The sequence below is a fragment of the Schistocerca nitens genome, chromosome 5, assembly GCF_023898315.1.
Source record: "Schistocerca nitens isolate TAMUIC-IGC-003100 chromosome 5, iqSchNite1.1, whole genome shotgun sequence".
Lineage (NCBI taxonomy): Eukaryota > Metazoa > Arthropoda > Insecta > Orthoptera > Acrididae > Schistocerca > Schistocerca nitens.
In genome coordinates this window covers 736,591,629-736,618,079 of record NC_064618.1, presented here as the reverse complement: position 1 = coordinate 736,618,079, position 26,451 = coordinate 736,591,629, and the positions used below count along the sequence as shown (strand labels likewise).

At 39.6% G+C, this 26,451-nt stretch overlaps 1 protein-coding gene across 3 annotated transcripts in view; it reads right to left on the bottom strand.

Annotated features, from left to right (window-relative positions):
• LOC126260823 (juvenile hormone esterase-like) overlaps window positions 1–26,451 on the bottom strand; it is a 553,778-nt gene that overhangs the window by 122,145 nt on the left and 405,182 nt on the right. For all 3 annotated transcript variants that reach the window (XM_049958207.1, XM_049958210.1, XM_049958208.1), the window contains one exon: window positions 4,373–4,523. In XM_049958207.1, the coding sequence (XP_049814164.1) occupies window positions 4,373–4,523 (151 nt within the window). The remainder of the gene's footprint in view (window positions 1–4,372; window positions 4,524–26,451) is intronic.

Genomic DNA, 26,451 nt, shown 5'->3' with positions numbered 1-26,451 from the left:
AACTGGTAATCGACTCAATAAAGTCTGCTACAGAGAAACAGAAGTGACAATCAGCGAATCTAGAATTGTTGAGTTTTGTACACCTTCCAATAGCCATTAAGGCTGTTACAACTTCATTTCATCTATGGATTGAAGACTGATACCCAGAAGCCTATGAGACAAGCAGCATTAGGTTAGATCCACTACAATCTCAGTTTGAGGAATCCATGTCAATATTTATGGAAGAGATTTTCATTCTCCAAAAACGTCATAATATGTGAGCATAAAACATATTCCGTTGTCTACAACATATTGATGTCAACAATAGAGGCCTATAATTATGAGCATCTATCATATGACACTTCTTAACAAAAAATAATGAGCTATGCTTTTCTTTAGTTTCTAGGTACTTTTCATGGCACCAGTAACCTACAATAAATTGCTACTAGTAGGAGAGCAAGTTTCTGCCCATAATCTCTGTAGAATCTTAAACATGTCTCATCTGGTCCTGATGCCTTTCCACTACTAAGCAACTGTAGTTGTGTTTCTATACTGTGACTACTTGTCTCAATGCCTGCCATTTAGATTTTTTTATGATGACTGAAAGAAGGGACCATATTATGATCTTCTACACTGAAACAATTTTTGGAAGACCAATTTCAGTATTCTGGCCTTCTCTGTGTGTTCTTCTGTTTCAGTGGCAGTAGGGTCCTTGAGTGACTCAATAGTTGATTTAAATCAGCTTCTGAATTTTGTGTAAAACCAAAACCTGTTAGGGTTTTGTTCAGTTTGGTTGGCAAAATTTTACTTTCCAACTCACTGAATACTTCTATCACTGCTCTCTTTAAGTTTATTTTCACTTTGTTGTGCTTTTGTTTTCAGCTAGGTCTTTACTTCTCTTGAATCTATGATGAAGCTCTCTTTGTTTACATAGCAATTCTTTTCTGACCTGGTTATTAAACCATGGTGGGTCTTTTCCATCCCTTAAGACCTTGCTAGGAATGTACTTGTCTATGTGATGTTGAACAATGCTTTTAATTTTTTTCCATTTGCACTCTACATCTTTGCCCTCATCACTGAATATTTGGTACTGAATACTCAGATACTATGCAATTTGTATACCATCACTCTTGCTAAGCAAAAATATTTTCCTATCTCTTTTAACATTCTTCATAATACCCATAATCATATCTGCTATTACCATCTTATGATCATTGATACCCTCCTCTGCATTAACTGATTTGAAAAGTTTAGGTCTGTTTCTTGCTAGAAGGTCTCAGATGTGACCTTAATTAGTTGGTTCTCTAAATATCTGCTGAAAGTAGTTTTTGAACAAGGCATTCAGAATAATGTCACACAAATCTCTGTCTCTGGCACTGGTTTTGATCACATCACTCTTCCATTCCATACTTGCAAAGATGAAGTCCAAACTTATCCACAAAATTCTTCAAGTTCTCTGAGAAGTGCTCTACACCTACAGCTCCTGATGCAGGCTGTCTAATAAAAACATCTGATTGCCATTTTTTACCCACCTTTGATGCTTAACTACACCCAGATCAACTCTCATTCATGTCCACAACTGCAGCAGATATTATCAAATTATTTATTGCAATAAATATGCCACCACCTTTGGCACCTAACCTTTCCTTACAACAAATATTCAAATCTGAATTTAGGATTTCATTGCTATTAACTTCCAGTTACAACCAACATTCTTCTCCTAACACTACATAGGAGTCATTACCTTTAATAAGTCATTCTAATTCTGCAATCTTACCATGGATGCTCCTGCAGTTTACTAATACTGTTTTAACCTTTTATATTCCTCATCTGTAAGAATGAGCATTCTCAGAGAATAATGTGGTTAATGTTTCTTTAGTTTTGGCATGCAGTTCATCTCTGATCCAGGGTGGGAAAGGAGGTGGGGTCCTCTAAAATAAACAAAAAGTCTCCATGTGCCAGCTACTGTAGTACAGAATTCCTGTAGCATGTAGTGTATGCCTGACCCATTAAGAAGGACTCTACAATTTTTCACCTGAGAGAGGAGGTCGAAAAATTCACATCTGATACTATTGCAGAATTGTCTGAGCCTCTGGTTTAGAACTTCCACTCTGCTCCACAGCAGAGAACTGTGATCAACTCTAAGGGGAATGATACAAATAGCAAGTGTAACCCACAGCCTTCTCCAAATCAGCCCTGCTGAAAGTAACTGTGGATGGCCTTAAACCTAAGTGGTGTGCATCATTTGTGCCAACTTGAGCCACTATTTGCAGCCAGTTGTACCCACTCTGCTCCAAAGCAGAGAACTGCGATCAACTCTGAGGAGGATGTTACAAATAGCAAGCGTAACCCACAGCCTTCTCCAAATCAGCCCTGCTGAAAGTAACTGTGGATGGCCTTAAAACTAAGTGGTGTACATCATTTGTGCCAACTTGAGCCACAATTTGTAGCCAGTTGCACCCAGTTTGCTTAATATCCACCAGCAAAACTACCTCCATATCTCAAATGAGATCCCCCCCAGCAGACATACCAAGTAAAACAACATATTACTTCCACCTATACACATCTTGCAAATTGATCATGGTGAGAAAATCTGAGAAATTAGAGCTAATACCTAACTTACTCACAATCATTCTTCCCATGCACCATTTATGAGTGGAACAGGAAAGGAGGGGATCAGATAGTGATACCAGAAGTACCCTCTGCCACATACAACCAAGTGGCTTGCTAAGTACTTATGTAGATGTAGAGTGCACATTGGCATTCTTTTCTGACCTGCCCACTATTATCCTGATGGACCCCATAACCCACCTAACACTGGAGCTCCGAATGACTAGCATTCTTGCCCTCTGGACTTTTATGAACTAAGCAGGAAAATCAGCCACTTGACCAACAGGAGAAGCAGCCTGTGCTGTCTCAGAAGGGTTTTCAAACTGGGTAGCACCTCATACTTGTTTTTAAGGTGTAAAGAGGCAGCCATGTGGCCTGTTCCCACTTTCTCCTTCCACCCAGAGACATACAAACCTACCTCTGCCCATCATTTATCCTCGTGTGAAGACAGACCAGTCAGAAGTTGCAAATCAGAAGATGTTATGACAATGGGGTTGCCGGAGGAATCCAGTGAACAAAAGGTGTTGAAGAGGTTGTCAGTGGCAACCTGATGTCATCGCTACTTTGTGCCTTGGCCTGAAGCCTGCTGACCAAGGCCAGTGCAGCTTCCAGCTATTTGTAGACAGTTTGTCATGTTCAGAGACAAGGAGTTATTTATGAACACAACAAGTACTGTCCCTATTCATGTCAAACTGTGCAAAAAATACACAAATACAAACAAGAAGAATAAACAAACACTTGAATCTAGACTGCAGATTTCTCACTAAACATTAAGGCTGAAAGATCTGCAACCTCTTAAAACAGAAATAAATTTCACATTTCACTGCTGAATACAGATGTATTAGCAGTGACTTTTCGCTGGAGGCTCAGCTCACACAATAACTACTGCAGGAAATAAATATGTGAGCTCAGAGCATAAAAGAATGGCACTGAACTGAACAAAATGCTGTGTACTAACCTAAACTGCTGGCACACCATTGCTGGATGCTCTCATCTTGCTTGGGTAGGTCACAGTATACTGACTACTAAACTACTGGTTGTAATGGTCATAAATACAATGTGAATCAGATGACGACAACGTGACTCAGATGACAAAGTGAATCACACATCTAATCTAATCTAATGTACCTCAAAACCTTGATGTACAGAAAAATCTACAATCTACAGGAGCCCTGAATCCAGCAGTTGATGGTGATAAGTAATAGTCACTTACACTGAGTCACTTCTGTCAGATGTAAAGCAAAGTCCTGGGAATCGCTACACATTTTTAAAACAATGATTAGAGATTTCTGTTGGATGTATGACAGGTAGAAAAATGTCAGAGTAATCTGTTGTGTAGATAATTTCTAGTATTTTGTGAATAACAATGTGTTATGTAAATATGAAACTAGCATTAGGATACAAACAGCACCTATATTATGTAACTGACAAAGTGGGCAGAACTTTTAAAAATATTCATTTTTCCATGAATTTCATTACATTAAATTTAGACTGAAGAAACATGAGAAGTATGTTATGGTGTGCCAACAGCTTATAGCTAAGAAACTACATATCTTCTCTTCTATTAATTAAATTATTCAACATTTCTGAAGGTAATAATTCATGAGGAAACTACAGAACCCAATGAATAAAAAATCAAAGAAATTACTAAAATAATATAATTCTCACGTAAGACTTATAAGGGGCAATGGAAGTATAATAAAATAAGAAGAAAGTGTTATTTCATTGTAGGAAAGATAGCTTATGTAGTAAATTATTTAACTGCTGAATGTAGATATCTTACCATATCTTATATTGGTTTTTGCAAAGATTGGTGTGTAGCTCTGTGAACCTTGATACTCAAAGCTATAGATGAACAGATTTATATGTCCTGCTAGCCTATGGTATACTGCAGTTCTCTCCAGTCCATGGAAGAAACCACGATCACTGTAGAGCTGTCAACAGAAGAAAAACTAAGAAATGTACAAATAAGATATTGAATAAGTATGGTTTGAAATGATGTATTTGAAGAATTTCCTTTTAAATATAAGAGTAATTGCAAAGAAAATCATTAAGCATACCAATTTATATTGTCACAATGAGGGGAGTAAAATGTAAAAAGTAAATAAATAGACATATTTTTTTCCCCTTGCCGATTTTAAGATTTCTTAGCTAACTGCCTAAGGAAAATAAAATATTATTTAGCCAACAAAATACAAACAGTAGTGTATATGAATCATACACAATGTTTTCATCCAATATGTGTGATGCAGCACATTGTTTTTTTATATAAATAATGCTGTCAATCAAGAGAATTAGAGTAAGTAGAAGGAAGTTCTTAAAAAGCATCATCCAGCAGTGTTTAACTACATTACAAATCAGTTTCATACAAACTGCTTGATAATAAATCCAAAGAAAACAGATACTATAAATTCACACAAGAAATGATAAGAATCTAATGACATAGTCATTGAACGTATAGAAAATGCTATAAGTGCTCTATTCATTTCAGTCTATGAAATATACTGCAATACAACTGAAGAACAGATTATTTTAAGACACCATTATGTGGCATATTATCAATTTTTTAGAGGAATGGATAAAATGCAAAAAAAAAAAAAAAAAAAAAAAAAAAATCGTAAAATGAGAAACCTTCTTTAAGATTAAATAATGATTTAAGCTAACTGAACTTTGCTTGGCATGAACAAACTAACTCTGGAGGTTTCATTGAACAAAATGCTTCATTTTGGTAACAGTGTCTGCTGAACAGACTGGACATGTGGTTACTCTATAACTTGAATACAAATCTGAGCATTTAACTTGCAGGTGAAACATTCTGAATATTGGTATAACTCAGGAAGAGGTAAAACAGGAAATTATAGAACAAACAAAGTCGTAAACAAATTCACATGTCAAAAAATAAACAGGACAAAACAATATAATACATATTATGAAACACAGCACCCCTGGTGGTTGGCAACAGAACTGTTTGACAGATATGACTCTTTTGCTAACATAGACCACACACACACACACAACAATGCACCATTGAGCATGATAACATTGCTGGTTGGTGCAAACATCATAGGAGATGCTAAATCTGCCCCCATGGTGGAAGCAGTGTCATCATGGAACTGGACTGGGAAGTGTACATGAAGGCAGGAGTGAGTCAAGAGCTTTTGTTGGAAGGTCATTACTCATGCAGTAGAGTTTGTGGTGCCAGTACTAAAGGAAGCTGCAGTCTCTGTGCTGCAGGCAGTGGCTCTTCTTTGAACATGTATGCTGGTTTGACACTATTAATGGCAACGGACATGGGTTTGCCATTTACCACAGTGTCTAAAGTCTGCATGCTTTGTCACAGGACATGATACGGGACAGTGTTTGGCAGTTGCAGCATGGGCTTAGTCCTGTCCATTCAATGCATCATGTGCATCCAGCTTTCCAAGTTACAGGACATGTAAGTTGTTGGGGTACTGTGTCTGGAGGCTGTGGAGGATCGTATATGTACAATGTGGTCCATAAATTAATGAAGAAATTCCAACTGATTTTGGGTTGGTAACTGTAGTGATCTTCCTCAGGAAGATGCAGTGGTTCACCACAGATTAATTCCAAAGCTGAGGAGTAAATTTGCTTATATACCATTCTTAGGACTAGGAGAATGATCAGAAGGGCAGAAGTCCAGAATGTACCATGACGCATAAGGGCCTTGAGGGAACAATGCCATCTCTCAACAATGCCATTACTAGCAAGATAGTAGTTGGTAGTTTTGTGATGTACATACCCGCAGAATCTAGATAGCTGGCTGAACAGTTCCACTTCAAATTGCCTGTCTGAATCAGTAGTTATGAGGAGTGGGCAGCCAAACCTAACTAGCCAAGTTGAGGTGAAGGCAGAGGCTAAGATTTCTGCAGTGATATTGTCCATGGTGTTGCCTCTGGCCAGCATGGAAAATGGTTGATCATTATAGGGAGATATCACTGGCTGTTTGATAGGGAAAGCAGTCCCCAAACATCATCAGATACAGGAGCAAAATGAGAGGACAGTTACCCACTGTTGCATGCACATGATGGGAGACTTTGCAATGCTGGAATTGAAGGGATGTCTGCATCCACTCTCAGTAATCCTCCTCCATACATGGTCAAACAAAGCACTGTGACATGAGGCATAAGGTGCTCCAGGATGACTTAGACTGTGGACACTGTTTAAGGTTTGTCATCAGAAAACTGGCGGGAGAAAAAGGAGAGGTCTTCCTTGAAAGACATCACAACAAAGTCAGGCACCTTACCTTGGAACTTCAATGAGTTGGAGCTGAATTGATGATGTGGCATCATCAACAAACATTTGGTGCTCTTGGTCATCTGGTACACATTCCAGTTCTGAAAAGTCAATAGGGATGCCAGAACTGTGCCTTAAGTCCATACTAAATTGGCTTGTAAACTCCACATGCTTGGACTGGAGGGGGGAAGCAGTTGACACCATTCTTCTTGAATGTTTAGATCAGTGGTTTGTGATCTGTGTATATTGTCATGTAGAATAATGTGTGATTTGATGAATGTCGAACACTAACTCCACTTAACGAAGATTTATTCAGCACTTGCACATACAAGAGTGTGGAGCAAACTGCCTCCTGCCGGAACACATATGGTATATATACAGTTACAGAACATTCCAGTACAATGATTCTTGACATTTGTGAATACTTCTAGAATGTACTCGAACCGAATATAGAAATTAAAATTTTACAGTTCAGGTGAGTTTTGAACTCACAACCCTCCATGCAACACTCTAGTATCAAAACCACTACACCATGGTGACTGTGTTACTCAGCTGCTTCTGTGACATCGCTCCCTCCTTAAGAGAAAAGTGTCTCAGTGTTACGTCCTCCTAGTCTGGGAACGAGTTATCGGTCCTGCATACTCCGACTCCCTGGGGGCGATCTTCTTAGAACTTCCTTTGCCGCTACACTCTTCATCACCTTTCTGCTTGTTGCCTGTCACAGGAGCTTCGAATTTACCCTGGGTTGCAGGATCCTTATAGGGCTTCATTCAAAGGATGTGGACTGTATCTCTGACCTTCATCTTGTGTCGGGGTTGAAATCTTCAACTTCATAAGTAACATAAGACAACCTTATAAGGTCCAAAGTAGTGCCTGAGGAGCTTCTCAGCGAGACCAACCTTCCAAACAGGAGTGAAGATCCAGATGAGGTTACTGTGCTGGTATACAACAGGGCTATGGCTCATGTCATACCTTCGGTGATTGTTTTCTTGAGTCTGCAGCGTGCAGAGTCGAGCTAACTGCCAAGCTTCCTCAGCTCTGGTTAACACCTGGCCGATGTAGTCATTGTCCATCTCATCAGGATGTAATGGAAACACATTGTCCATTGTCGTAGTCGCCTCATGCCCATGCACCAGGAAAAATGGCGTAAATCCTGTGGTGTCTTGTTTGGTGGTGTCGTAGGCAAACGTCACGAAACATAGCATCTCATCCCAGTTGCTCTGTTCAACATTGATGAACATTGATAGCATGTTGACCAAGGTCATATTAAGGCATTCAGTAAGCCCGTTAATTCGCAGATGGTAGGCAGTCATCATGTGATGAGTAATGTTGCACCGACGGTTTATCTCTGTCACAAGATTTGATTGAAAAACTTTCCCTCAGTCCATAATTAATGACCTTGGAGCACTGTGTTTTAATACAATGTCTTCTACGATGAGTTTGGCTACCTTAAATGCTTCGGCTGTCTAAACGGCTTTTGTAATGGTATAGTGTGTCAGATAATCAGTGCAAACAATAATCCATCTATTGCCACTAGCAGACATTGGAAATCATCCGAGGAGGTCAATCCCAACACGCTGGAAAGGTGTTTTGGCTGGTGGAATTGGTATGAGTCGGCCAGGTGGTTTCTGAGGAACTGCCTTTCTTGTGTCATGGAATTTCTGTAGAACATCTAAGCGCATGTGTTTAGGAATCACTGGTAGCCACCTCTTTCCAAATGGATCAAAGTTTTTCTTGCAAAGCAATCCATTAACTACCTTTAATTGTCCTTTCACATTCTCGGACCAATTAAAGGCAAGCATAATTTGAGATATCTTGGCGTCCTTCTGCTCAGCAGAGAAATCCTGGAGTGCAGCAAGACAGTCACTTATCTTCATCAATGTCTTGATGGCCTTGCACAGGGTTTCTTGAGAGAGAGTCGGCATCTTTGTATTTTCTTCCACATTTGTACACTATGGTAATGTAACACTCTTGAAGATGTAGTGCCCTCCTGGAGAGTTGTCCTGTTGGATCCTTAAGACCTGTCAACCAACAAAGTGAATGATGGTCTGTAACAACTGTGAATGGCCTTCCATAGAGATACATTGAAATTTGCACATGGCCCAGATAACAGCAAGACATTCTCTTTCTGTAGTTGAGTCTTTTCTCTCGACTTTTGTAAGTGTCCTAGAAGCATAGGCTATAACCTTCTCTTTTCCATACGAAATTTGCACCAGAACAGCACCAATCCCATACCCACTGGCATCTGTGTGTAGTTCTGTAGCTGCTCTCTCATCATACAGACCAAGTACAGGGTCAGTCCTCAGAGCTTTTTGCAGCACATCAAAAGAATCTTGTTGAACACCACCACAGATAAATTTAGCATTGGCTTTTAAGAACACTTGGTGTGGCCTGGCTTTGATACAAAAGTCTTTGATAAAATAACAGTAATAAGAACATAATCCAAGGAAGCTTCATCTCTAATACTTTTGGGAAAGGAAATTCCGTTATAGATCTCACCTTCTCTGGGTCTGGCCACACACCTTCATTTGACACAAGGTGTCCAAGTATTTTGATCTCTTTTGCTCCAAAAAGACACTTTCTTGGATTAAGTTTCAGTCTGCCTTGTTGGAGACACTTAAGAATGGCCCTCAGTCTTTTCATGTGTTCATCAAAGGTCTCTGAGAACACTATAATGTTATCTAAATAACAAAGACACATCGTCCACTTCAGGTGACAGAAGATTATCCATCAACCATTCAAAAGTTGCTGTTGCATTACACAAACCAAACAGCATTACCTTAAACTCATACAGGCCCTCAGGGGTGATGAATGCAGTTTTCTCACAATCAGTCTCATCTACTTCGATTTGCCAGTATCCTGAGTACATGTCCATGGTTGAGAAAAACTTAGCCCCCTTCAGACAATCTAGTGTATCATCAATTCGTGGAAGATGGTAAACGTTCTTTTTAGTTATCTTATTAAGCTTCCTGTAATCAACACAAAAGCGCCAACTACCATCTTTCTTCCTGATGAGAACCACTGGTGATGGCCATGGGCTCTGCGAAGGCTGAATGATGTCATTGTTCATCATCTTCTCTACCTCTTCACGAATTATTCGACGTTCCTTTACTGACATATGGTATGCTCTCTGGCTTATTGGTTGATGATCTCCAGTGCTAATCCAGTGATTCACCATCGATTTGTCCAATTTGCTCTTCACCTGTGGATTGAAGTGTTCAGAGAACTCTTGAAGAATGGCAAATAGCTTCTTCGGTTGTTCCTTAGTGAGATCTAGTGATAGTTGAGTTAGAAGATCTTGTCTCGTAGTGGTAGCATTAATTTTGCCCACAGACCCGGCATGGGAGGTTTCTATGATGCTCAGCTGTTCGGCAATTAACGGCTCAGCGTTTGCTATGCATATGCATCTTGGAAGGATCTGCGGTTCTCGGCGACAATTAACTATCCACAATTCACCGAATCCATTCTTGAATGAGACGACAGATGCTGTGATGATCAAGTTATTCTTCAGTGGTATGCTTCTCTTACATTCCACTACAAGATCCATGGGTTGATGCATGGCATGACACATGACAGTTACCTTGCTAGCACTGACTGCAGGAATGATCACTTCATCCAGCACACATAGTCTCCACACACTCGGATGCACATCTTCCTGTCCACAGTATCTCATCTTGTCTAGCATAATCTTTGAGAGACCACAATTTATAATTGCCTGAGAAGCTTTCAAAAAGTCCCATCCGAGAAAGATGTCATGACTACACACTTGTAAGATGATAAATTCTACAGGCTGTATATGGCCACTTATACCCATACGAATGACAGATCTTCCTGTAGGTTTTAGATATTTCCCATTAGCCACCTTCAGCAGAGATGTTTTGCTGTCAATGAATATAGTTTTCTGCAACTGGCGACACTACTTCTCCGAAATGACTGAATATGATGCTCGAGAGTCCACAAGAGCTTGGGCTGGTGGGCCATCCATGAGGATATCAACATAGTTTCCTATCATGTTTGTAGTGATTGACGGCAGAGGAGTTTTCTCTTCAGTGGCCTCACCTCCAAGGAAGGTTGCACCCTTTAGTTTTCCAGGTTGCAGCGGCTAGGTGAACAACTTGAGCTGCAAAATGGTGCTGGAGACCTGGATTGGCATGTTAGGGAGCGTCCTCTCCAACGGCTACCTTGCGGTGATGGTGACCTATGTCATCCTGCACCCACATCTTCTTGTTCATCTTCGTCGTCTTGGAGTTGACGTCAGCAAAGATCGGTCTGCTGTCTTCTGGCACGAGCATCATCAAATACCTGCTGCCTTTCTCAACAATAGTGCACCACATGTCCCAGTCGTCCGCAGTGGAAACATACTGGTTGGTTATCCTGGGTCCTTCAGATGTCCATCTTTCCTGGTGCCCAAACAGGTTACTCGTGTGGCATTCTAGGAACGTAACTTTGCCTGGGTCTTGACTTTTTCACCGTTTTAAAGGGAAATGAAGGATGAGAGATTGGGTCCAATGTCTGTTCCACTTCCTCCCTTATGATCTCTTGAAGCATCTCGGTTTTTTGCTCACTGTGCAATCCAAGTACCTTCTGAACTTTCTCTCTCACTACCTCCTTCAGGAGTGGGGCTTGATACATGTCCTCAGCAACACCCTTCATGAGATGTGCAACCTTATCTTCCTCCTTCATTCTGGGATCCACTATTTTACACAGCTCCAAGATGTCTTTAATGTAGGATGCTGTAGTTTCTCCTGGATGTTGTGCCCTGCACTTTAATTTTTCTTCAGCCTGGCACTTCTGTCATCGTGTGTTGCTGAAGGGAATACTTCCCAGCTTGTAAACTTGTCCTCGTTGTTCTCATACCATTGCTTGGCAGTGCCATCGAAGTAGAAAAATACTTTAGCCAAACACATGGTGTCCTCCCATTTGTTAAATTTTGCTATACACTCATGTACTTTCAGCCACTTGTTTGGATCTTGACCATCGTCACCAGAGAACCCGGAAGGATGTCTCACGTGGTGGCACACAGTGGCTGTCATCGTAATGTCCTCTTCTTCTTTTGTTTCTGATAGACTGCGATCTGCTGAATATGGCTCAAACTTGGATTTCTCACCATGTAAACGGCAGCTCTGTCATGGCCTGATGGAAGCCACTGTGTAGTCGATAATGTGCGCTATCACAAGTCCCAATACCCATCGTCTCTGCCAGAACAATGTCATATAGAAGAAGGTGTAATTAGATGAATGACGAACACTAACTTCACTTAATGAAGGTTTATTCAGCACTTGCACATACAAGAGCACGGAGCGAACTGCCTCCGGCCTGAACACACACAGTGTATATATACAGTTACAGAACATTCCAGTACAATGATTCTTGACATTTGTGGATACTTCTAGAATGTACTCGAACCGAATATATAAATTAAAGTTTTACAGTTCAGGTGAGTTTTGAACTCACGACCCTCCATGCAACAGTCTAGTATCATAACCACTATACCACAATGACTGTGTTACTCAGCTTCTTCTGTGACGATACTGTGAATGTCCTTGCTTCTATTTGTGGATGGAAGTATGTAACACCACCAGTTCACGCTCCACTTATTCTGAGATGGTGATAATTTGCAGGAGAAATATGCAAGCAGTTGCCATGAATCTTTTGACCATTGGACCACGCCAATTTGACTCGTATCTACCATTAATACCAGAGATGCATCGAGCTTAGGGTTTGCAGTAGTTTTGCATTTACTATGCTGTTTCTTGCCATCTTGAAAGTGGAGCACATTATTTCAGTCCACTGCACTGGAATGCCAACTTGAATCTGGAGGCAGAGTGTGCTGCATTCAATGGCTCTTGTGGTTTTGCTGCATGGGTAAAGTGTCAGCAGTAATAGTTTAACATACCTAAAAACCCACGTAACTCCTTGACCATTGTCAGTTGTGGTACCTGTAAGATTACTTTGATCTTCTCAATTAGTGGTAAGGAGCCTGTAGATGAAATGTTGTGACCTAGGAACATCACATCATGCTTAGGCTTAAATTTTGTAAACGTGTTTGTTTATTGTTTCACGGTAATTTAACTAGTTTCTCGGTAACAAATAAGTAAACTACCGTAAATAGCGTATAACTTCATTGTTTTAATACAGATTTCAGAAAAACAGCGTAACTTTATATCAGAAACTTGCCTATATACATTTGTTTATAGGCCTAATTCTCGTAACGTTTTTGGAGAATCAAAGTTAAAGTACCTCGTTTAATTGTCCTTTTTTTCATTCAATCGAGTGAAATATATAATAAATAGTGTATACCTTCATTGTTTTAATACAGATCTCAGAAAAACAGCGGAATTTTAAATCAGAAACTTGCTTATATACATTTGTGAATAGGCTTAATTCTTGTAACGTCTTTTTTGATTTTCGGTAATTTAATTGATTTATTCTAGCTAAAGTATTATTTTTGCCATGAGTGAGAAGTGCCTGACTTGCCGTAGAATTGTTAGTTCCGGGGTTTGGTGTGATGGATGTAGTAGTTTTTTTCACTGGGGGGATTGCAGTGGCGTGGGTGTTGGGAAAGTGGATCAGGCTCATCAGTGGTTATGTAGGATTTGCAGCAGAGATAGGAAGATAGTGGAACAGGAGGGGAAAATTGCTGTCCTTCAGGCTGAGCTAGATCAGGCTAGGGAAGATCTGGACAGGTTAAGGAGGGAGAAGGGCAAAGAGAGGTGGGAAGTGGCAACAGGTAGCAGAAGGAACAGGCCTAGAACTAAGTCTGACAGTTTTGTGGTGAATGTCAAAAATCAGTTTGACCTGTTGCTTCAGTTAGAAACTGATGAGCCTCAAGCAGAGGTAGGTGTAGACAGGACACAACAAACTTTCAATAGGAAATTGAAAAAGAATGTAGGAAAGTCATCGAAAAGGAAGAAAGTTTTGTTGTTAGGCAGTTCTCATGCCAGAGGTGTAGGCCAACTTCTGCTGGAGGAATTAGGACCAGAATACCAGGTCACAAATTTTTTCATACCAAGTGCTAGTCTGGATCAGGTGACAGAGGATTTAGGTTCACTCTGTAAAGGATTTACCAGGGAAGACACCATGGTTATTGTGGGAGGGCCAGGGAACAGCATCGACAGAGATCCTGGGTACAGTATAGAGTGTGACCTGGTAAAGATTGCGTCGGCATCGAGACACACCAATGTTGAATTTGTATCTGTCCTGAGACGCCATGACCGGCCTCATTTGAACTCTTCTGTTGGGAGAGTTAATTTGGAGTTGGAACGGCTGCTTGGGTCAGGTGCGGGGGCTCATATTGGTGTGGTTCCTGTTGATTATCTCAGTAGGTGGGACTATACCAGGCACGGCCTACATCTCAACAGGAAAGGGAAGGGGAAACTGGCTGGGGTAATAGCAGGAAATTTAAGGGGGGGAGGCACTGCCATGAATGGTAAAATACCAGTGGTTACAGGTGTTGGAGCAGCACCTTTTTTAGGATAGGTAAGACAGAAAGATGTCAAGTTCTACGAGAGGTCAGGATTGAAACAAATCTTCAGTTTAGGAAAGAAATTAAACAGCACAATTCTAGCACATTGGATCACCAATCACAGCTATCAATTATAAATTTTCACCAATCACCAGAAATTTTATCTCCACCAAGTTGTATCTCAGTCCTAGGTAATTGCATTGATGAATTAAAGTCACCCAACCCAGTTGACATAATCTGCCTCTCTGAACACCGTGTGACCACTGGTATAGGAACTAGGCCTAAGCACAGTGAGAAACTCAGACAGGAGAGTACTGCAAATGTTAGAATAAGGAAAGGTTCTCATAAAAGTATAATTAAAAATAATGTAAGTATATTTCATCAAAATATTGGGAGTTTAAAGAATAAAGAAGTTGAGCTTCTGGTTTGTTTAGAAGATTTAGAAGCTGAGAACGAAATAGATTTACTATGCCTGTCTGAGCATCACATTGCTACTGATATGGATAAGGTAAATGTAAGTGGATATAAGCTCTCTGCACATGTAATGAGAGAAAATATGGAGAAAGGAGGAGTTGCCATATATGTCAAAAGTTATCATTGTGCAAAAAGTATAGAAACAAAAAAGTTTTGTGTAGAGAAACATATAGAAGCATGTGCCTGTGAGCTTAAATTAAATAAAGGCACATTTATAATTGTAACTCTATATAGGTCCCCATCAGGAAATTTTCATCTATTTCTGAAAAATTTGGACTCCTTGTTGTGCTATCTGTCAGACAGGGGGAAGCAAATTATTATTTGTGGGGACTTCAATGTAGATTCTCTGAAAGAGGGTAATAGGAAAAATGACCTTGAAGTATTACTCGGTTCTTTCAATTTGACACCCGTTATTGATTTTCCTACTCGGGTGGTAAAGGATAGCAGCTCACTGATAGATAACTTCTTTATAGACCAAGATAAGTTTCACCAGATAAATGCTCAGCCTGTTGAGAATGGTCTTTCTGATCATGGTGCACAGCTAGTTACAATATATGACATAGCTCCATTCAGCAATACTAAACAGTCCTCCAAAGTAGTACGTCCAGTCAACGATTTAACAATTGCAAATTTCAGGGAAAGCCTACAGCAGTTAGACTGGGATGAGGTGTACCGTGAACCTGATGCCAATTTAAAATATAATTTATTTCATGATATTTTTGTAAATGCATTTGAAAACTGCTTCCCCAAGAAAATAGTTAAATATAATCGTAAGAAACCTTGTAACAAACCATGGCTTACTAAGGGTATAAAAATATCTTGTAACCGGAAAAGGGAAATGTATCTGACAGCAAGAAAGAGTAGTGACCCAGAAACTATCAAAAATTATAAAAACTACTATGTTATATTAAGAAAAGTTATCAAAAAATCCAGGAGTATGTGTATCATGTCTGAAATCAGCAACTCTGATAATAAAATTAAAACAATTTGGAATATTATTAAAAGAGAAACAGGTCAACCAAGAACAGAGGAAGACAGTATTACCATCAAATTGAATGAAAACTTTACGAACAAAAAGTCAGAAGTTGAAAATATTTTTAATAATCATTTTCTAAATGTTGTGGATATAGTAGGATCCAGGTGTTCATTGGAAGATGCTAGGCTGTTAATGGAAGAGGCCATACCTATGCAATTTGATACAATTGAAATCTCACCCACTTCTCCCTCTGAAATTAGGAAAATAATAAACTTGCTTAAAAGCAAAAACTCACATGGAATTGATGGCATTTCCAGCAAAATACTAAAAGCTTGTTCTCAACAGATAAGTAAGATTCTCAGCCACCTGTGTAATAGCTCTCTGGAACAGGGCATTTTCCCTGATAGACTGAAATATGCTATTGTTATACCTTTGCATAAAAAGGGGGATAGATCTGATGTCAACAATTACCGTCCAATCTCCCTTCTAACAGCTTTATCCAAAATTTTTGAGAAAGTAATGTATTCAAGAGTAGCTTCACATATCTGTAAAAATGAAGTACTAACAAAATGTCAGTTTGGTTTCCAGAAAGGTTTTTCAACAGAAAATGCCATATATGCTTTCACCAGTCAAATTTTGAATGATCTGAATAACCGAACACCACCCATTGGGATTTTTTGTGATCTCTCAAAGGCTTTTGATTGTGTAAATCATGAAATTCTGCTAGACAAGCTCAAGTATTGTGGCATGAGTGGGACAGTGCACAAATGGTTTAATTCGTACCTAACTGGAAGAGTGCAGAAAGTAGAAATAAGTAGTTCTCGTAACATGCAAAGATCAGCACATTCCTCAAACTGGGGAACTATCAAGAATGGGGTTCCACAAGGGTCAGTCTTGGGTCCTTTGTTGTTCTTATTATATATTAATGACTTGCCATTCTATATTCATGAAGAGGCAAAGTTAGTTCTCTTTGCTGATGATACAAGTATAGTAATCACACCTGACAAACAAGAATTAACTGATGAAATTGTCAATACTGTCTTTCAGAAAATTACTAAGTGGTTCCTTGTAAACGGACTCTCACTGAATTTTGATAAGACACAGTACATACAGTTCCGTACAGTGAATGGTATGACGCCATTAATAAATATAGACCTTAATCAGAAGCATATAGCTAAGGTAGAATATTGCAAATTTTTAGGTGTGTCCATTGATGAGAGATTAAATTGGAAGAAACACATTGATGATCTGCTGAAACGTTTGAGTTCAGCTACTTATGCAATAAGGGTCATTGCAAATTTTGGTGATAAACATCTTAGTAAATTAGCTTACTACGCCTATTTTCACTCATTGCTTTCATATGGCATCATATTTTGGGGTAATTCATCACTGAGGAATAAAGTATTTATTGCACAAAAGCGTGTAATCAGAATAATAGCTGGAGTCCACCCAAGATCATCCTGCAGACATTTATTTAAGGATCTAGGGATATTCACAGTAGCTTCTCAGTATATATACTCTCTTATGAAATTTGTTATTAACAACCAAACCCAATTCAAAAGTAATAGCAGTGTGCATAACTACAATAATAGGAGAAAGGATGATCTTCACTATTCAAGATTAAATCTAACTTTGGCACAGAAAGGGGTGAATTATACTGGCACTAAAGTCTTTGGTCACTTACCAAATAGTATCAAAAGTCTGACAGATAACCAACAAGTATTTAAGAAGAAATTAAAAGAATTTCTGAATGACAACTCCTTCTACTCCATAGAGGAATTTTCAGATATAAATTAAGAAAAAAATATATATTAAAAAACAAATAAAAAAATAAAAATAAAAAATAAAGAAAAACAAAAAAAAAACACAATAAAATAAAGTTGTTATATTAACTTAGGTATGTTGTTAAATTAACCTAATTATGCCATGTATTGGAAAATTCGACTCGTTCCACATCATTACGAAATATCGTATTCATGATCCATGGAACTAGTATTAATCTAATCTAATCTAATCTCTAATCTACACTAGTACCATGCTAAATTGTTCAAAACACTTAAATATTTGTTGTAGATGCTGGTGATGTTGCTACCTGGTGGCAGAAAACACAAGCACATCACCATGCATGTGAAGCAAAATGGCAGTCCTCATAGATTGGAGTCAATAAACTTCTGCCAGGTTTGTGCAACATTCCGTGGCCTAAATGTCACAAATTTGCTCTCAGAGAGTCCAAATGGAATGATTATTGCTGTCTTGGGGATGTCTTCTTCTGCCACAGTTATCTGCGTATATGCCTTGGCACAGTCCAAAACACTGAATACTGCTGTGCCATGCAATGCATAATTACAATCACGCAACAAAGGCATGGGATATCAATCAGGCACAGTTCTTGCGTTGAGTGCACAACAGTCACTGCACAGACAATAGGCTCCTACTTTCTTCAGATAAATGTGTAGCTTAAATATTTCTACTTGATGGCCAGATTATGCCTTTCTTAAGCATTACATTGAACTCTGCTTTAGCGATGGCCAATCAATCATGTAGCAATCTCCTGGGTCTGCAAGATGCTAGTGAGCCATTAGTGGTTTCTATATGGTGCACTGTGTTGTGTCCTGTGTGTGTATGTGTGCCTGACGGCCTGGTAAAGGTAGGATACTGCCCAAACAGTGCAGTGTGCCATGGACTTCTCATCAAACACCTGTATTAGCTAGGCACTATGCATCGATGTGTCATGGTGAAAACCCACTGTAGTCAGTCCAGTAACATTGTCAACATCTGGTACAAAAAGGTAATTTTCCAGAAGATCAGGTCCTATTATCAGCTTCATAATGTTGGCGATGGTAAAGTCCCATGCCAATGGATTGTGCTGTCCCAAATTTAAATCTATCTGCTATGTTGTTGTTGTTGCTGTTCTGTATGTAGATATGGATGAGCTGTTTGCAGCAGATAAACAGAATGCAGTCAGTGTTCTACAGTGGTGGACTGAAGTTCTTGGTAGGATGCTTAAGTCTGAGCCAGTGTCTACTAAATACTTCTGCTATCACTAACAAACAGGCACCAAGCTGTCAGTGAGTCGGATTCCATGCACACCACTGTTGGTGCCACTGTGGCACTTCTGCATGGCACTGTCACTGCACTAACCTGGGTGGGTGTGATGACCTCTTGAATCTGATCTGCTAGCTCTGCCACCACATCCAATGATATTTCCATCTGAGACATTACAATCGCTTTGACTTGTGGAGGTAATCGACTACATCATATGGTGTGTAGCAAATTGTCAGGGATTGTAACCGTATCAACTTTACCCCATGAATGATGCAAATATTGTGATAGTTTATCATTGATGTCTCCTTTTATTGTTACCTCTCTGAGCCATTCTTTGTGCAATGCAGGTGCTATATCGATTAATTCAGAATTTTTCATGCAACGGCACAGTGATCACATCCTGCACCTCTGCAGTGTAGCGATGGTCAAGTTGGCTCGTGATGAGGTCAAATTTTGTTGAGTCAGCCATAATTCCTGCATAGTTAAACTGGTTTGACTTGAGCAAACTACAAGATTGGTCTCTTTGGCCAGAACAGAGGTAAATGGACCACTAGCCTAGACACTGTTGATGCATCTGTATCTTGCATAATATTTAAATTCTGTAATAGTTGCTCAATCTTTTTCTTAAGCCCAAATCACAATGAGGTCACCACCTGTCAAAATTAGCATGATTTGAATTAACTGACCTTTGCTTGGTGTGAACAAACTAAGTCAGGAGGTTTCACAGAACAAGTTATTTTTAAATTTTATTTTGGTTACAGTGTTTGCTGAACAGACTGAATAAGCGTTTACTCTCTAAGTTGAATATGAATCAGAGCATTTAACTCAAAAATGGTTCAAATGGCTCTGAGCACTATGGGACTCAACTGCTGTGGTCATAAGTCCATTTAACTCACAGATGAAACATTCTGAACATGTGTATAACTCAGGAAGAGGAACTGTCATAGACACTGTATTCCTGAGAGACTGAAAAAATGTAAATACATGGAAAAACAAAATCGTATAAAAATTTGCATGTCAAAGAATAAACAATAAAAAAGAATATAAAACATTTATATATAATAATATGAAACACAGTGCCTCTCACAGTTGGTGTGGAAGCTGTTTGACAGCTGTGTCTGTCTTGTTAATGCAGACCATACACACATGATACTGCACCACTGAACACAATAACATCATCAGTTGATGCCAACTTCATAGCAGACACTACAAGATGATCAGATGTGTTGTTCAAAATTAAAATACTTTTAATAATTGTTTGTGTCAGATAGAGATAATTTAAGTTTTAAATATTTCTTACTGGGCGGCCGACTAAGAAGAATTTTTCAAATCAAGTTCTATGAAATTCAACTACAACTTACATGTTTTTTAAATATATTATTATCACCTATTTTCAAAATGGTAGTTACAATGAAACTAATAATAAAATAATCAAACTCACTTGAGTTTTGTAATACATTACGTACTGAATCTCTCCTCTTTCTCAAATATACTTATACTTGTTGATTGAGTAGGTGACATACAATAGAATTTATAAACACCTGTAACAACAAAATGTTGTCAATGATAAACAATTTCAGTTTGAAAAAGGATGGTATTCAAGTTGGCAGCAATTTTTACCAATGGCAATAGCTTTGACTCACCAAAGGCATCTAACTGTTTGAACCACGATATTTTTATGGATTTTGGTTGCTGTTGAACACTCAGTAATTTGATGGTTTTTATCACATCTGAAGTATGAAAATCAGTTTGTATCATTGTTAGGTACACTGCATACCATTATGCACTCAGGATTTGAAGGACTTGGACTCAAATAACACAGGTTTCTGTTTTGAGCATTTTAGCTACCTTGTAGTTTCACTGTCAAAAGAGGCAAATTTTGTTCTTTTTAATGGTCCATGTTGTTGCTGTTCAGTTATCAGTCTGAAGTCCAGTTTGATGCAGCATTGCATATAGTCGATCCTGTGCAAGTCTCTCCATCAATGCACAACTATTGTTGTCAGGATACAGAATTTCTGCTGAATTAAATTCAGGATTTTTTCCCATATAGATCAGAGGTGCAAAGTTTTCTGTAGATTCTTTATCTATAAATGAACAAGCATGCTGGCACCTGATTTTTGATGAAGGTTACATTTTTAAACAATACATATATGCATCATTCAAACAATGGAAAATCCAGGGTGGAATGTAACAGTATTATGAAAAGGAAAGTTGTTACTCACAATATAGTGGAGATGCTGAGTCGCAGATAGGCACAACAAAAAGACTCTCACAGTTGAAGCTTTTGCCTTTTGGCCATTCAGGCCTTCATCAAGCATAGGTGACAGACACAGACACAGACACACACACGCGCGCGCGCGCGCGCGCGCGCACACACACACACACACACACACACACACACACACACACACACACACACACACACACACACACATATATATATATATATATATATATATATATATATATATATATATATATATATATATATATATATAATTGAGGGAAACATTCCACATGGGAAAAATATATCTAAAAACACAGATGATGTGACTTACCGAACGAAAGTGCTGGCAGGTCGATAGGCACACAAACATACACACAAAATTCAAGCTTTCGCAACAAACTGTTGCCTCATCAGGAAAGAGGGAACGAGAGGGAAAGACGAAAAGATGTGGGTTTTAAGGGAGAGGGTAAGGAGTCATTCCAATCCCAGGAGCGGAAAGACTTGCCTTAGGGGGAAAAAAGGAAAAAAGGACAGGTATACACTCGCACACACACTCATATCCATCCGCACATACACAGACAGTCTGCTGGAAGAAGGTAGAAGGTAGGGGTGTGGGGTGTCGGTGGGGTCAGGAGGTTGATGGAGTCAGGTGAAAGGTTTTTCAGGGGGCCTAAGGTTCTGAGGATTCCTTGAAGCTCCGCCTGGACATCGGGAATGGGGTTACCTTGGCAAACTTTGTATGTGGTGTTGTCTGAAAGCTGACGCAGTCCCTCAGCCACATACTCCCGACGATCAAGTACCACGGTCGTGGAACCCTTGTCCGCCGGAAGAATGACGATGGATCGGTCAGCCTTCAGACCTTTCACCTGACTCCATCAACCTCCTGACCCCACCGACACCCCGCACCCCTACCTTCTACCTTCTTCCTAAAATCCACAAACCCAATCATCCCGGCCGCCCCATTGTAGCTGGTTACCAAGCCCCCACAGAACGTATCTCTGCCTACGTAGATCAACACCTTCAACCCATTACATGCAGTCTCCCATCCTTCATCAAAGACACCAACCACTTTCTCGAACGCCTGGAATCCTTACCCAATCTGTTACCCCCGGAAACCATCCTTGTAACCATTGATGCCACTTCCTTGTACACAAATATTCCGCACGTCCAGGGCCTCGCTGCGATGGAGCACTTCCTTTCACGCCGATCACCTGCCACCCTATCTAAAACTTTCCTCATCACCTTAGCCAGCTTCATCCTGACCCACAACTTCTTCACTTTTGAAGGCCAGACATACCAACAATTAAAGGGAACAGCCATGGGTACCAGGATGGCCCCCTCGTATGCCAACCTATTCATGGGTCGCTTAGAGGAAGCCTTCTTGGTTACCCAGGCCTGCCAACCCATAGTTTGGTACAGATTTATTGATGACATCTTCATGATCTGGACTCACAGTGAAGAAGAACTTCAGAATTTCCTCTCCAACCTCAACTCCTTTGGTTCCATCAGATTCACCTGGTCCTACTCCAAATCCCATGCCACTTTTCTTGACGTTGACCTCCACCTGTCCAATAGCCAGCTTCACACGCCCGTCCACATCAAACCCACTAACAAGCAACAGTACCTCCATTATGACAGCTGCCACCCATTCCACATCAAACGGTCCCTTCCCTACAGCCTAGGTCTTCGTGGCAAACGAATCTGCTCCAGTCCGGAATCCCTGAACCATTACACCAACAACCTGACAACAGCTTTCACATCTCACAACTACCCTCCCGACCTGGTACAGAAGCGAATAACAAGAGCCACTTCCTCATCCCCTCGAACCCAGAATCCCCCACAGAAGAGCCACAAAAGTGCCCCACTTGTGACAGGATACTTTCCGGGACTGGACCAGACTCTGACTGTGGCTCTCCAGCAGGGATACGACTTCCTCAAATCCTGCACTGAAATGAGATCCATCCTTCATGAAATCCTCCCCACTCCACCAAGAGTGTGTTTCCGCCGTCCACCTAACCTTCGTAACCTGTTAGTTCATCCCTATGAAATCCCCAAACCACCTTCCCTACCCTTTGGCTCCTATCCTTGTAACCGCCCCCGGTGTAAAACCTGTACCATGCACCCTCCCACCACCACCTACTCCAGTCCTGTAACCCGGAAGGTGTACACGATCAAAGGCAGAGCCACATGTGAAAGCACCCACGTGATTTACCAACTGACCTGCCTACACTGTGATGCATTCTATGTGGGAATGACCAGCAACAAACTGTCCATTCGCATGAATGGACACAGGCAGACAGTGTTTGTTGGTAATGAGGATCACCCTGTGGCTAAACATGCCTTGGTGCACGGCCAGCACATCTTGGCACAGTGTTACACTGTCCGGGTTATCTGGATACTTCCCACCAACACCAACCTATCCGAACTCCGGAGATGGGAACTTGCTCTTCAGTATATCCTCTCTTCCCGTTACCCACCAGGCCTCAATCTCCGCTAATTTCAAGTTGCCGCCACTCATACCTCACCTGTCATTCAACATCATCTTTGCCTCTTCACTTCCGCCTCGACTGTCATCTCTGCCCAAACTCTTTGTCTTTAAATATGTCTGCTTGTGTCTGTATATGTGTGGATGGATATGTGTGTGTATGCGAGTGTATACCTGTCCTTTTTTCCCCCAAGGTAAGTCTTTCCGCTCCCGGGATTGGAATGACTCCTTACCCTCTCCCTTAAAACCCACATCCTTTCGTCTTTCCCTCTCCTTCCCCTCTTTCCTGATGAGGCAGCAGTTTGTTGCGAAAGCTTGAATTTTGTGTGTATGTTTGTGTTTGTTTGTGTGTCTGTCGACCTGCCAGCACTTTCATTTGGTAAGTCACTTCATCTTTGTTTTTTATATATATATACACATATACATATATACACACACCACCTCACACAGACACGTGTATGATTTGCATAATAATGTAATGCCAGATGCCTTATCTCAGCTTTTGTTACAATCAGAAGTAGATCAAGATATAAAAGGAAAGAGGCAATTTTGCTACTCATGTATTAAAAATTACTAAGTACACAATGGATATCAAGGAATTTTGTAGTATTTTAGCTATTCTTCAAAGAAGACACAGTTTATTAAAAGACTACAATGGAAAATCACAAAGTAACAGTATCAAGAAAATGAATGGTGGAAGCTGTATAAGGAGATGTTATTCCATAAGAATGGTAGACGAAATAAGTAGTTACTTTGTATACCTACAAAAAGAGTTGAATTATTAACATGGCATGGGCAGTTAGGCTATGCTGATTTCGATACCAAGAAGTTTGCACTACATATGACAAAACACTATAATAAATAAGATACTAAGAACTTGTATTATGGGTCAAAAATTCAAAGTAATTGCTTCAAGTGTACATACTGTTTTACTTTCAGCTAGCATCTATAGTGTAACATACTTACAATGATGTGTTGCACAGTGTATTTAGGACCAATAAATGATGATCACTGAATGCTAAAGAAAATTTATTTAATGTAGTTTGGAAAGTGGGACACACGTGCTGAGTGTGGGCTTTTTCTGTATGTGTATATTAACTGAATGGCAATGGAGACAGCATTGCTACTGTGTGAGGCAACAGTGGCAGCAGCTCCCAATTGACAACACTTCCTGTACTTAATGTTTTTTTCTGTATAGAAGATTCCACCCATAGAGTTGTGACAGCTTCCATGGAAGAAGATAACCATGACAAGGCATAAAAACGTCATGGAACAAAAGAAATTCGAGAGAAGTGTATGATATTAACTGTAACTCTATTCATTAAGAATATATCTGAAATATACTTGTCAAGCAGACAGATAATTGTTTGAAATTGTTTCCTGAGTGTAAAAAGTTGTAATATATGTGGTTTATGAAAGAAAATTATCTCATTTAGTAGAATAAAGTACGAGTCTACAATTTGGAAGGTGGAATATTCTAGTAGCAAATGGCTGTTATCAATTTATCAGTTCCACATCATCACATGCTGCATAGCTGTAGTTACATCGATGGCTCATCAGATATCACTGTCAGCCACTGCCACGGCAAATTCTGTCACAGACCTCCCACTGCAACAATCAAGGTTCACACCAGTAGCTGACCACACCAAGCACTGCTACAAGTCACAGGTGAGCTATATTTGAGCGAAAATAATGTGTTTTTTGGTGGTGGTGACCAGTGTGAGAAATTAGAAGTGAGTATCCAGAGTGATCCCAGGCACTGAACGTAAATTTTAGGTGACAAATCGTGGGAGATCTAAGTACAAAGATTAGTACAAATTAGATGTTGCAAGAACTGATTTAAGTATAAAGTTTGGTATCAAGCTAGATGTTACCAAGATTGATTTAAGTACAGTACTCAGTACTATGCTAGATGTTGCAAAGGTTAGTTTAAGTACAGAGCTCAGTACTAAGCTTGACATTTTGATTTTGGATCTAAGTGCAAAAGTAAATATCAAGAATGCTAGTCTTGAACAACACATCCAGGGATAATTTAAGGAGAAACATGAGACAAATACAAAAATAACCAAGTTGCAAACAATATTAACCAATTTACAGGATAAGTTAAGTGCTGCAAGAAATCAACAATGTGATCTTGTAAGAAAAAATGTTTCATAACATTTTAAGGAGAAAGATCAGAATGTAAAACAAATAACAGAATTATCTGAAAAAAAAAGCAGGAGGGGAAATATTAAAGCTTTGGGAGGAACTTAATAAAACGAAAGGGGAATTAAGTAAATGGAAATTTAATGAAGGTAATGGGCTTTCACCAGAACTACTGAAAGAATTGAATTTAAGTGGAGAAGATTTGAGATTTATATATGGCCACGACCAAGAACGTAGCCACAGAGTTTCATCCAGAGCGCATCATGAAGTGTGATGGATGCCATGATATCGCCAAGTTGCATGAACTTTTATATAGTTAATAAGAGTACACAAAGATTTTCTTTACACTGACATTAATTTACTGTATATATTTGCCTCAGACAGTGCAGACATGTTACTGATTTATTTATTTGTTATTTAAAGAAGACAGGACACAACAAAGAGGGAACTCAGAATATTGAGGACTAATTAAGGAAACATACAAGGAACAGATTGTGTCAATACAATCAAAATGCACTAGAGACAGATTTTAAATTAAATGACTTAGTGAGAGCCTCTTATCCGAACTCAAATCTGAAATGACAAAATATGAAGGCCCTTACAAACTAAAGGGAATACCATGCCCAATAGTAGTATTTCTTGTAGACCCACTGAATGGAAAAGAAAGAGACCTTGACAATGTTCACGCAGTTGACAAAGTAAAGAAGGAGTGCAAGGGCATTCACTAGACGCATGAGTTCGGACCTCTGAAACATAATTTAAGCAACAGGAGTGAGTCGATATATAAATTA